Source organism: Arachis hypogaea, chromosome 16, assembly GCF_003086295.3.
Source record: "Arachis hypogaea cultivar Tifrunner chromosome 16, arahy.Tifrunner.gnm2.J5K5, whole genome shotgun sequence".
In the NCBI taxonomy this organism is placed as follows: domain Eukaryota; kingdom Viridiplantae; phylum Streptophyta; class Magnoliopsida; order Fabales; family Fabaceae; genus Arachis; species Arachis hypogaea.
This window is the reverse complement of record NC_092051.1, coordinates 35,243,536-35,257,078: the sequence shown is the minus strand read 5'-3', so window position 1 is coordinate 35,257,078 and position 13,543 is coordinate 35,243,536. Positions and strand designations below refer to the sequence as shown.

General features: G+C 30.4%; 1 protein-coding gene and 1 pseudogene across 5 annotated transcripts; both read right to left on the bottom strand.

The window, feature by feature from the left end:
* Positions 1-289: 289 nt before the first annotated feature.
* On the bottom strand, positions 290-2,198 carry LOC112756988 (probable protein phosphatase 2C 11; annotated as a pseudogene).
* Positions 2,199-2,393: 195 nt separating this feature from the next.
* LOC140173109 (uncharacterized) lies at positions 2,394-4,876 on the bottom strand. 5 transcript variants are annotated; one of them, XM_072220215.1, is made up of 6 exons: positions 4,687-4,876; positions 4,304-4,595; positions 3,573-3,612; positions 3,294-3,348; positions 2,949-3,195; positions 2,394-2,702 (listed from the first exon to the last, which is right to left on the bottom strand). In XM_072220215.1, exons 5-6 carry the CDS (start codon positions 3,178-3,180, stop codon positions 2,533-2,535), a joined length of 402 nt encoding a protein of 133 aa, XP_072076316.1. In that variant the 5' UTR covers positions 3,181-3,195; positions 3,294-3,348; positions 3,573-3,612; positions 4,304-4,595; positions 4,687-4,876; the 3' UTR covers positions 2,394-2,532. The 5 variants fall into 5 exon arrangements, with proteins under 5 accessions (XP_072076316.1, XP_072076314.1, XP_072076315.1 ...); XM_072220213.1 differs by having other exon boundaries at positions 3,294-3,363; positions 4,304-4,810; XM_072220214.1 differs by having other exon boundaries at positions 4,304-4,810.
* Positions 4,877-13,543: the final 8,667 nt, after the last annotated feature.

Below are 13,543 nucleotides of genomic sequence, written 5' to 3'. Positions count from 1 at the left end.
TATTGTGTGGAAGTGACCATATTTGTAAAATAAGTGACTTCTTTAGGGAGTTATGCACTACAAAACTTAGCATTCACTACAAGAGAGTACGGACATTGTGGCGGTTTTTTATTATTAGCGGCGGTTTTAAACCGCCACAAAATCAAAGACCGGCGGTTAATTAAACCGCCCTGGATAGTGGCGCGGGCAATTGTTTTAGCGGCGGTTTTCAGCAACCGCTGGTATAACCGCCGCTAAATGGAATGACTTATTTGCGGCGGTTTAAAACCGCCGCTACTTGAAAAACAGGTTTTAAAAAAAAACGTTGTGGCAGTCAAGAACCGCCGCAATTCAGCATGCATTTTTTAAAAAAAAAAACAGCAGATGTTTATAACCCCCACAATCTTCACTGTTATAGTAAAAAAATAATTTCTCCACAAAGCTACCTAATTTTTTCTACAACTAGCCAAAAAAACAAATTTTGATATTCCTTCAGCTTCCCCTAAAGAAGAATACAACGGTAATAACTCGCTCAAATCCATCACAAGATTCAACAATCCTCAGCCATATCTAACTGCAAAGACAACAAGGCACTCACTTCAGAATATTTTGACATGGATAGTTAGAAATGAAATTTAGCTTAGGTGTTGGAGAAATACAAGTTTCAAATAACATAGAAAAGTACCCTTCCATTAGACATAGCTAATTCTCCCATCTGCTTCCATTTAGACTCACTCTGCATTTCTGTTGCAATACTCTGCAGCGAAAGAAGGCAAAAATTATTCATGGCATGGAATAGCAAGTGAAACACAAATATAGAAATTTGATAACCAAGTTAACAACTTTTACAAGCCAACTAATATCTCTTTGCAGGCATTACAAGAACAAACATTTGTAACTTCTAATCTTTCAAATTGTATTGTGCAAAAAAAAAAAGATAGTTCACCTATGATTTGGAAATTCTGAAACTTTCATATGAAAATAAGAGCAACAATTGAACAAAGATGTAAAAAAAGAAATATAGTAGCCTGTGTAGATACTTGTCGCACACAAGTCTGAACTGAATGAAAGATCAATTGCATCGGTATAGTAGCCAAGCATGGAGACGGCAAGCATGGAGACTACCAAGTATGAGGTGCACATGCACATGTAAATGTAGTTCAGCTTTGGTACAAAGTAGTGGCACTCAGCAAAGATTACCAAAAATAAATGAAAGTTCACAAGATCAAGTGTGTGTCATTTATGGTCGAATATAGTATAGATTGTAGGACGAACTCACCTTGTTTGATATGACATTCCAAAGACCATCACCGGCGATTATGATAAAATCCACACCATCTATTTCTTCTTCCTAAGCCAGAACAGTTGCAACAAGGGGAAATCAGCTGACATAATATCTATACATCACTGGAATACAAATGGATGATAATCAGATGTATGGGGTTAACAACCTTAATTTCTGGGTCGGCAACAACGTATGGTTTAAGAAGTTTATCTCCAAATGCCCGGGAAACAACAAGAACACCACCAACCCTCCATGTCCCTGAATCAATACCAGCTAGTAAACTATTTATTGCTATCATTAGTTTATTGTAAACCAAAATAAAAAGAATGAATGTTAACACCAGTGCATAATGAAACCCACCTGCCCAACTTATGAATCCCCCTGCGTCCTCCAATCCTTTGACGCTCATCAGATTTATCAGGTTTGTGATCGATAGACAAAGGAACAGCTACAGTAAAACGATACACTCATAAGTCATAACAGTGAAAAGCAGAAGAATAAAATAAAGGGGATGAGGGAAGAGAAAATTATTTTGCTTGAGCTATTTTGGAGTGGAAATTTACTATGTATTTGACAAGCATATCACCAAAATTGGGCTAAAAGAACTAGGCTGAATAATCCCTTCACTCGACACCAAATTCAGATAAATCCCGCACATAAGTGACACAGTACCAACCTGTACCAGCTCTGGATGTAACTACTCTAGAATTGCCAACATTTGCAACAAGAATTCGGTCGCCCAACACCATAGCTGTTGATGCAGTGGACCCAGCATCCCTCTGATGGCCATTTTCCTTATTGAGGTAATCAACATCTATCTGTTATGATATATAAATAATATATAAATAATATAATGTGCATTGGATATAAATATAAGATCCCCATCTTCATTGTTGTTATATATAACGGGTGAGTGACTTAGTCCTCCTGTCATCTCTGCTTCATGGCACTTACTATAAATAGTGTTCCAAATAGTAAGTTGTAATCAAGTGAACAATTCAAGTTCTTTTGTGGCAAATGAAATGGACATAATTAAAGACATGTTGAATTGCAGATACCAAATTGGCAGGATATTTTCCTACTATATCTTTGGATATCTCGTAAGAAAATGGAAAAAGAAGAATACCGGTAGAGGTACTGATGGCAGTTAAGTTGCAAATGGTGTCACAGAATTCTTGCTGAGGCTGGCTATGGTTAACCAAGAACTCAATCGGTCTTGAGGGGTCAGAAGCATCATCCAGAGGCCTAGGAACAGCATCCAATTCCTCCTAAGTGAACTCCAATTCAGCATCCCTTTCAATACGGAGTAGTTCAGACATGTGGTTGGTGAAATCCTCAATCCTTTGCTGCATTGCTTTGACCTTGTCCAAGTCCATTCCTAAAACACCTTGGACGGTATTGGGAAGGGGAAGGCTATCTTTCTGGCCACTGCTCGATGCTGAGTTGTAATTGCAAATATGATTGTTAGTTTAAGTAAGCAATCACGTGTTAGAAGTGCACTTAAAACTAAACCCCAAAAGCTAGTTCATGCGATAAGTCCAAACTCTTACAAAAACTGTCCAGGCCTTATCTCAAGGCAAGGTATGACTCTAACCATAATGGCATATATTTTATTATGAAATTGACAAAGTTAGTTACCAAATGAAAGTTGTATATAGGTTAATCTCTACAATGTAAAAACTACCTGAATTGGCGAGAGTTTTAAGTTGCTTCCAAAATTGCGGTTGGTGCCAGTCTTGGAGCAAGGACTTATTCTGAAGGTCCTGGAGAACCTCTCGAAGCTCCCTCTGGAAATGATCAAAGAGAGTTGGGTAGTGTGTGCAGGCCTTGAAGCACATCACTTTAAGCCCAAGTGGCATCAAAACAGCATTCAGATAAGGCTGAGCCTCGATCACAAAAGTCAGACCAGGCCCCATTGTGCATTCACACAGCTAATAAGAATGGACATTGGCAAAACAAGATCCCCACTATCATTGTCGTTGCGATATATAAATAATATAATGAGGACAAATTAATATTAATTATGTACCTATTAAAAACAGAGAATGGTGGCCTGGCCTGGTGGTTGATTGAGAAGTCAATCCCTAATGCACGAGAAACTGGCAAATTATGTCCCAAGGTAACTATCATGGGATAGGCATGTCTATATATATATATATATATATATACACGTTTGGTCAAGAAATCAAAATATATATGTGTTTTTTTTAAATACAGGATAAATACATCTAGCTAAACACTTGGAAGGTTTAAGATTAATTATGTGTTTTTTTTTAAATGAAAGTAAAAATTTGAAAAGAAAATTCACCTGAAACACTTGCTTTAATTGCCAAAGAAGTGTAGCAAATCTACAAACATTTATATTCAGGTTAATACAACAAAATCATCATTAAAATTGAGTTCCCGTCTGTGAGCAGACCGAAATTACATAATAAATAAAGACTATAGAAAAGGTGAAGATAGGAAAGGCATCTATCTAATTGTCTAGTAAGAGAAATAAAATGTTTTGTCCCTTTTCTTAAATGCCAACTAAATAACATAGCTAACTAAAAGTAATCACTTTTGTTATTAATCTGCAAGACTTTTAATTTTCAATTTTCAATTAGGCAAACACTAGCACACTTACACAATTCTGAATAATGTAAAATTTCAACAATTCTAGTTCTATAAAATTAACAACAGTCCTAAAAAACTAACAACAAAGAAAGTTGACAACAACAAAATAAATAACAGTCCAAAAGCAGAACAAATTGTTAGGTGACATGAAAATTTACCAAGTATATATACAACAGTCAGTAGCAGCAACAACTTATCAAAACAGAAAAACATCAGCAGCAGCATTAAGCAACTAAACCCTAAATAGCTGACACAATATTCACAATATTCACAACAGAATATACCAAGTCTAATTATCCCTATGTACCAAATACAAATAAATCGGCAAGGGATGAGAAATTGAATACAGAGTGAATAGAATGAAAGAAGGTTCTCATAGAATATAAACATATTTGATGTTTTCAGATTAGGGATTTCGCGTACCGTGGAGGAGGAAGCAGGGGTTTCGCGCACTGTGGAGGAGATCCGAAAGGTCGACGCCGGGAAGAGAAGGATGGATGGCAGCCGCGCGACTCCCAAACCCCATAGAGGTGCAGGGTGGAGCAGAGATTAGGGATTTCGTGCACCCTGGAGGAGGAGGGAGTAGGGGTTTCACGCACTGTGGAGGAGAGCGAAAGGTCGACGCCGGAGAGAGGAGGATAGCTGGGCAGCAGTGGCGCACAGTGGAGCAGCAATGTCAGGGCTTCGTGCGCTACCAATCTCAGTTCGCCGGTTTCTGCAACTTTAGGAGAATTATTAGTTATAAGATAAACTCATAAAAAAGAGATAGGATAAATGATGATAATAAAGATCCTGATTAGCGGCACATGAAAATCAATTGCTGGTATCCCTGAAATTTGCAGCGGTTGGGTAAAAGGCTGGCAATGTTTGGCCGCTATTCTCCGCCTCTCTTGTAGTGATTAATGATCTCGGATTGAGGGCAGCATCTGTGAAGCATTCCTAACTAAGGAAACATCTATATTTTGCTCATTCTATTTTTAGTCTCATGTTGAGTCCTGTAGAACAAGAGTTGCAAGGAATAATGATAGGGGAGAATTCTTGTCAAGTGGAACAACATACCCAATCTTTTTGTCGGAAGGAGCTGCAATGGGTGCGGGTAGTGACTACTGGTTAGAGCAGAAGGAAATCGATAGTGCACATCTGCATGTATTGCTTAACTGTGACCAAATTTTAACATACCTCATGTGAATTTTTTAAGTCTTCGTAAATACTGCAATCAATAAGATACTAACTTCTTAATCTAATTGAAACATCTTTATCCTATGATGAATCATATAGGTTATTCCAAGAGGCAAATTCTGATACTTCATTGAACAATTTTTCACGTTGGTTCACCGAATACGTCAGCGTGCAGCTAACTGACATAACAGATTTGGAACTAGTTGCACTTAGTTGGAGCCCAATGAATAAAGAAACTAGCTACCCGATATACACTGTTAATGGATATCGATTCCATACCTTATAGTGGCCGATTAGAAAGAAAACAGATAACACCTGAGTTTGGTGTGGGTTCGTGGTGATTCAAGCTGGGGTCACTCTGATTGGTTTGGTGTGTTACACAATATAATTGAATTAGAGTATTTCTGTCATACTACGTACAAGGTGTTCGTGTTTAAATGTGAATGGTATGATCCAAGTTCGCGATAAGGAATACGAAAGCACAAGGACTATAATATCACTGAAATTAATGTAACCAGGAAATATAGGCACTACGATCCTTTTATTCTATCTAAAAATACACGACATGTATACTATTTTCCTTATCCGGGTTAATGCAAGTCTAGTTGGGTGGTTGTAGTTAAGACTAAGCCAAGATGACGAATCGAGTATGATGATAGGACAGAGGATCAGGAACCTTACCAGATTGACAACCCAACTCCTTCGAAAATAGTGATTGATACCGGTGAGCCGATCACCCTTAGGTCTGCTGTTATAGATGATGATATCATAATTACCATTGATCTTGGATAGATGCCGACGCACTTCCATCAGAGGACGATGATCTTCAAGAAGAAGATAAGATAAATGGCAACAAAGAAGAGGAAGACGAGTTCGATGATAATCAGGAAACTACCTCGGAAGAGGAGGACGGTGAATTAGAGGAAGATGATGATGAATATGAATAGAATTAATGTAAACATAGTTCTGTGAGATGTATTTCTTTAAGAAACTTTATGAAGAATGTAATATAGTTAGTATTATTTCAGATATTTTAATTCTAAGTCATTCCGTATTTTTAATTTATATTTTTGATATTTCACATCAGGTTTAAAGCACTATTTCAATTATTAATTATCAGGGAAACATTATAGATGAAGAAAAAAAAGATTATTTTTAAAAAATAAAAAGACTACTGCCGAAACATTCCGATGGTAATAGCCCAACCAAACTAATTTATTTTTAAAAAAAAAATTAAAACCATTTCTGTCGGAATTACCGTTGGATTAATTTGACGGTAAGTTGCCAGGGAGATGTATGACATGGCGCCAATGTTACCGTCCAAAAAATTCCGCCGGTAACGTTTATTAGATTTCGTTTTCGTACTAACTATATTCTGTCACTAAATTCGACGAAATTTACCATTAGACACAAGAAATCTGCTGGTATTATGTTATTGGCAAGGTTTATACCATTAAATTTTGCTCATTTTTTCTGACGATAATCAGTATTTTCCTTGTAGTGTATGGTAATTTAAGGGATAACTATTGTTTTGGTCCCTCACGTTGAGGGTCGGAATCGAACCCGTCCCTGATCTAATTTTCGATTTAGAATCGTCCTTACGTTTTTTTTTTCGTATTAAAATTGTCTTTTTTAATAAAATTTTTAATTTTATTCCTAAACTACCCTTACTTTAATAAATTTAAAAAATTAAAAAAAAAATAAAACACCCGTGGGAGGGGGAGGGGAGACGGACCGCAGGGTGGGGGTGGGGGGAAGGGGAGACCGGGGTGGGGTGGGGGTGGGGGTGGGGGTGGCGGGAAGGGGAGACCGGAGGGTGGGGGAGGGGGAAGGGGAGATCGGGGGTGGGGTGGGGGTGGGTGGCGGGAAGGGGAGACGAGGAGGGGGAGGGGGGAAGGGGAGACCGGGGGTGGAGTGGGGATGGGGGTGGCGGGAAGGGGAGATCAGAGGGAGGGGGAGGGGGAAGGGGAGACCGGGGCTGGAGTGGGGATGGGGGTGGCGGGAAAGGGAGACCGGAGGGTGGGGGAGGGGAGAAGGGGAGACCGGGGGTGGGGTGGGGGTGGGGGTGGCGGGGAAGGGGAGACGGGGAGGGGGAGACCGTGGGTGGGGGTGGGGGTGGGGGAGGCGGGAAAGGGAGACCGGAGGGTGGGGGAGGGGGGAAGGGGAGATCGGGGGTGGGGTGGGGGTGGGGGTGGTGGGGAAGGGGAAGGGGAGACGGGGAGGGGGAGACCGGGGGTGGGGTGGGGGTGGGGTGGGGGTGGGGAGGGGAGGGGGAGGCGGGAAAGGGAGACCGGGTGGGGGAGGGGGAGGGGAAGGGGAGGATAATTTTGTCCATAGGACGATTTTAATACGAAAAAAAAACGTTAAGGACGATTCTAAATCGAAAATTAGATTAGGGACGGGTTCGATTCCGACCCTCAACGTGAGGGACCAAAACAATACTTATCCCGGTAATTTAACTATGTAATATCTTTTATTTTTTACTCGAGTAATGAAACATGATTGTTGTTGCATTCATATATAGTATTTAGAAAAATTTATTAGATATTATAGGACAAACGATAACTCTTACACTGATATATTAACGGAATGATAAGTTATTAATGAGTGTCTACAACAAAGTTCCTTTGGCATGATTAGAGAGAGTAGATTATTTTATTTTACTCTTAGAGCACTTAATAATGACTCTAATATTAGTTGATTTTTACTATCTTTATTTTATATTAAAATAATGTATTATAAAATATAAAATTTAATAATTATGTTACTTTTACAAATTCAATAATTATTTTCATGCATGTATAGGAATTTCAGTCAAGTATTATTAGAATTTTTTAATTAGCAGTTTGTTAAAATTTTTAATTATTGAAAATAACTTATCAAATTTGACTTTTAAAAAATATATTTTTAAAAGTTTTAATACTTATATTTAGTAAATTAAACTAAAAAATAAATGTGTTTCAGTAAGGGTAAGAAACAAAAATTTTGTTTGGTAAAATAATTTTCAAAATTTTTAAAAAGTATAATAGACATAACCATAAGAATAAATTTGAATTTTATCGATATATGAAGTTATGTTAGATTTTTTTAATTTTGATAAGTATAAATTAATTTTAAAAAGCACTCTAACTTTTAAAAGTGTGCAAGTACATAAAGTTAATTTTGTTAAACCAAATTGATTATAATTTGTATCAATTATTTGATTTGATTTGGATAAATATCAAATTATTTATGTTATTTTTTTGTATTAATATAATGATTTAAAAACATAATTTATGTTTTTCAATTGAATTATTTGTTTATTATTATGTTGAAAATAATACTGAGAATAGAAGGCTAATCAGGTAAAGCAATAATTATCAACTTTGTTTCTTTTTATAAAATCTTAAGAAGTTTTAATTTTCTACCTAGATGAGAATGTGTTTTATTTTGATCAAAAATTAAATTAGTGTTTTTATAATATTTCGTTAACTTCATGGTTTTTTTTTTTGGTATGTCTAAAATCACTCTAATCATTTTGTGTGCATTAGATGCACCACTTTTTATGAACTATTAGATTTTATTAAATGAAAATTAAAGGATGTTATAAAAGAGAAATATTGATAGACTTTATAAATATAGAATATATTAGTATATATATACATAAATACATTTTAATACATAATATTTTAAAAATGACAAATATAATCTTTTACATTAAAATAAATATAAAACATATAAATACATACAAAAATATTTTTTATTTATTAAAATTAATTATTATACAGTACTATTTTTAATTACATAATATAAAAAATTAAATTATTTTATATTACTTGAAAATAATTAAATTATTTTATATTATTAAAAAATAATTAGATTATTCATTAAAAAAATATTTATTAATAGTTAACTTTATTAAAAATATATTATTATATAACATAATTTTTATTTAAATATTTGTAAACATACGTTTTATTTAAAATAGTATATATAATATTATTTTAATAAAATTAATTATTATATAATATTATTTTAATATACGTTTTATTTCTATGTATTATATCTAATTTAAAAAAATATTTTGACAAAATTAATTTCAAAAATATTAAACGTGTAATATTTTTATGTATTATATATCATAATAAAAATTTGAAAAAACAAAAAAAAATATTTTCATGTATTATATATAATATTTTAAATAATTTTTTTTACAAATATTTTGATAAAAAATTATATGATATAATAATATATTTAATAAAGTAATTAGTTAATAAAAAAATACAAAATGTCTGTAAATTATTAATAAATTAAAAAATGGATTAAGTGAACATCAATATCTTCATATTTTTTTATTATCTTTATGTTTTATTTAATTTTATGTTTGTTTTAGTTTATATCCTTTGTTTTATCAATATCTTCACATTTTTTTATCATCTTTATATTTTGTTTAGTTCTATATTAGTTTTAGTTTATATTCTTTTATTTTGAATAAGTTGTACTCTTTACCAGTAATTTAGTTTTACTCTAATTATTCTATTAAATTTTTTTTGTTTTGCCAAATTTAAATGTATTGAGATTCCAAAGATGATACATTAACGTCAGTTTTACTTTTAAGCCCTTTTTAAATTATTATTTGTCAACGGTCACGTTTCTATTTTTGGTTAACTAACTTCTGATGGCAATTTGATTTTATTATTATTTGTTGTTGTTGTGGTGGTATTTACAGTTATTATTGTTAATTTGTTGTTAAAGATTGGAAAACTGTGGAAGAGAAAGCATGGAAGTAGAAAATTTTATTATTGAAATGTCATATTTGTGATATTATAAATCAGAAATTTAATTTATTATTTTATAATATTATTTTTTTTAAAAATGTATGTATGTATATAATGAATTTTTTATTTATGTTCGTTAAAAATTGAGACCAAATTGTAAATTAGAGTATAATATCATGTTATAGAGTACGTAGCATGTAAGTTAAGACTAATTTTTTTTTCTTTATATATATATATATATACACTATCTATTAATTTTCTTATATATTAAATAATTATAATAATATAATAATATTGAAATCAAATAACATATTAAATTTGTTACATTAAAACTAAAAAATTATATATTTTACTGTTGGATTTAACAAAATATATTTTTAATAAATTATATATGATGAAAAATATTTTGTGAAAGATATTTGTACATCAACTTTTCATATATATATATATATAAGTCTTGTCGTTAGAGAATAAAAAATTTAACTAGAAAAATAAAAAAATAATTGAAAATAATAAAAAATAAAAAATGATCTTATTATAAATATATAATTATAAATATTATATATATAAAACTATAAATATTAAATTTAAAAAATAATTTTAAATTATTATCTGCTTATTATTACAACAAAATAAATATGAATAAAAAAGATTAGAGGAGAGAGTCATGAGATGACATATATATTAGAGAATCTAAAAAATAAAGAATATATATCAATTCTATACCGATCACTATTACATACACATATACAATACATATACGTAGTTGATACATATTATTTATTTAGTTTTTTTAAAAAAATAAAAATTAACATTTTCATGTATTATATATACTATTTTAAATAAACTATATTTATACAAATATTTGATAAAAAATTATATTATATAATAATATTTGTAACAAAAGTAGTTAATTAAGTATTGAATATAATAATCTAATTATTTATCAAATAATATAAAATAAAATTTAATTATTTTATATTTTTATGTTGCCATGTAAAATATCATTTAATATAATTTTTTAATATTATAGAAATTTTTTGCATAATAATTAATTTTAATGAATAAAAAATATTTATATGTTTTATATTTTTTAATTACGTAAATTTGATTAGTTTAGGCCTTACTAATATAAGTAAATATATAATATGATAGGCATGTATTTAGAATTATATTATTTATTCTGTTTTTCTAAAAAAAATTAAAAAAATAAAAAAGTTAATATTTTTATGTATTATATATAATATTTTAAATAAATTATATTTTTAAAATATTTTGATGAAAAATTATATTATATAATAATATCTTTAACAAAAGTAGTTAGTTAATAAATTTTGAATATAATAATTTAATTATTTATCAAGTAATATAAAATAAAATTTTAATTATTTTATATTTTTATGTTATAGTTTAAAATATCATTTTAATATAATTTTTTGATATTATAAAAATTTTTTGCATAATAATTAATCTTAATAAATAAAAAACATTCATATATTTTATTTATATATTTTATATTTAATTATTTAAAAATTAAAGATTCTGTTGTCATTTAAAAGTTTGTATTAAAGTATTGTCATTTAAAGCATTTAATTATGTATTAGGATATTCTATATTTATTAAAGTCCATCAATGCTCTTCTTTTATATTAACCTTTGATTTTTATTTAATATAATCTAATAATAATCTATATAAATGTAGCATATCCAATAAACACATATTTGTTGTGCTCATTTTAGACATATCCGTTCTTTTTAATGGTTTTTTCTTTGACCATCTTAATCTTTTTTTTGTTTTTTTTGTTCATCTACCACCAATCACATGTGACCTATCCATGTCGACATAGTATAGATACAAAATTAAACAATATTATTTGACAAATAATACTAAAGAAAAGAGTGAAAGTTTTGGTGAACAGTAAAGATTTTTTTAATAATAATAGAAAAGATTCACCAATAAAAATTTATTTTGTGTAATGCACATATTTATTCTAAATTTAGTAAAAATCTTCACCTTTTACTTAATTCTATTCTTCATTAGAATAATTCTTTTATTTGACTTTGACTCTACAATGTGAATGATTGAAGTCATGATAGAGAGAAGAACATAAGATCTAATATTATATTATTTTACTTTTATATTTGACTAAAACACAAAAGAAAAATTATTAATTTTTTCTTTTTACCATTTATGATACCATGTATTCATTAATTTATTTTTTATTTTAAGTATGTGTTTATGTTATTATTTTATTGATTATTTTTAAGTTAAATTAATCTTAATATTATTGGTGTATAATTAATGGTTATCATTTCTATTATTTGTGCAATCTTTTTTCTGTAGAACTTTTTTGTTTTTCAATCACTAGTCACATTTGCTTATAGCTGAGTTTTTTTCCTTGGCTTCTTTTTTTATTTTGATTAGAGTAAATTACATGTATAATTTTATACTTTATTTGTGCATTTAGGAATAAGTATTATTTTGGTCTCTAAAATTTAGGATCAAAATTAAAATTGTCCCCAATCTTATATTGGAATTAAAATCGTCTCCAACGTTTTATTTAGTATTAAAATCGTCTTTTGGAATCAAATAATTTTTTAAAAGACAAAAATATCTTCTACTGCACTACTGTTTTTTCTGCAATCCCCACCACAACCTCTCATTTTGTATTCCCCACTAAGAAACTTATCTGAATTAACTGATGATATAACTAATGCATAAATTATAAATAGTCTTCCTATAAGTTTTTAACCAAACAATATGAAATAGATTTTTCATCTCAGATTTCATCATTATTATCAATATATATTCTTTAATTTCACTATAGGAATCCCTAATCTTCAGGTAAATAAAATGATTACTTCCAAAAATTCACAAGATAAATGTGAACAACACAAAATCAAATAGTAAGAACCAAAAATTTCAGTTCAATTCACAAAACCATACAAGATCATAGTTAACAACAGATTGTACAATAGAAGCTAGCCCTAATTACACAAACAAACTTAAGAAACTGTCATGAACAAAACAAAAAAATTAAAAAATTTTTAAGAACCCAAATCATGATTTAGCTTCAAATTTCATAGAAACGAATCAAAATTGATCCTTTCGAAGAAGGAAGATCTAAAACGACCGAACATCACTTAATGAAAAAACAAAGGAGGGAATTAATAAAAAGGAGAGAATTTTACATTTTTGACAAGGATGAAGTTGACGGCAGCGACGGTGGTGACTATACCACCGAAGAGAGTGGCAGGACTGGTAAGGAGACTCTATGTTTGGTGAATCATCTTCTTCTTCTAAAATCGCCACTCTTCAACGGCGACAATGACACTCAATCCCGCTGCCACCATCATTGAAAGAAGAAAGAGAGAGCACACACGGAGAGAGAGAGTGTAAGACCCAAAATTTTTGAAAAGTCTTATTATAATCAAGTCTCAAATCATAAAGTTATTTATAGCCTTAATTTCGGAAATCATTTTATTAAAGATAATTAAGGCAAGTTTTGATTTATTGAATTTGAGACAAGTTATGATTTATTATCCAATTTTATAATTATTGGATTATTTTCTATATTTAAATCGTATAGTTGGTAGTTGTGAAATAAAAAGAAATTTTATATGATTTTGGACTAAATAATTAATATTTTAGAATATTGATATTACTATTTTGGAAAATGAAGAAAATAAGTATATTATTTCTAATTATTTGGTGGGGACATTTTATT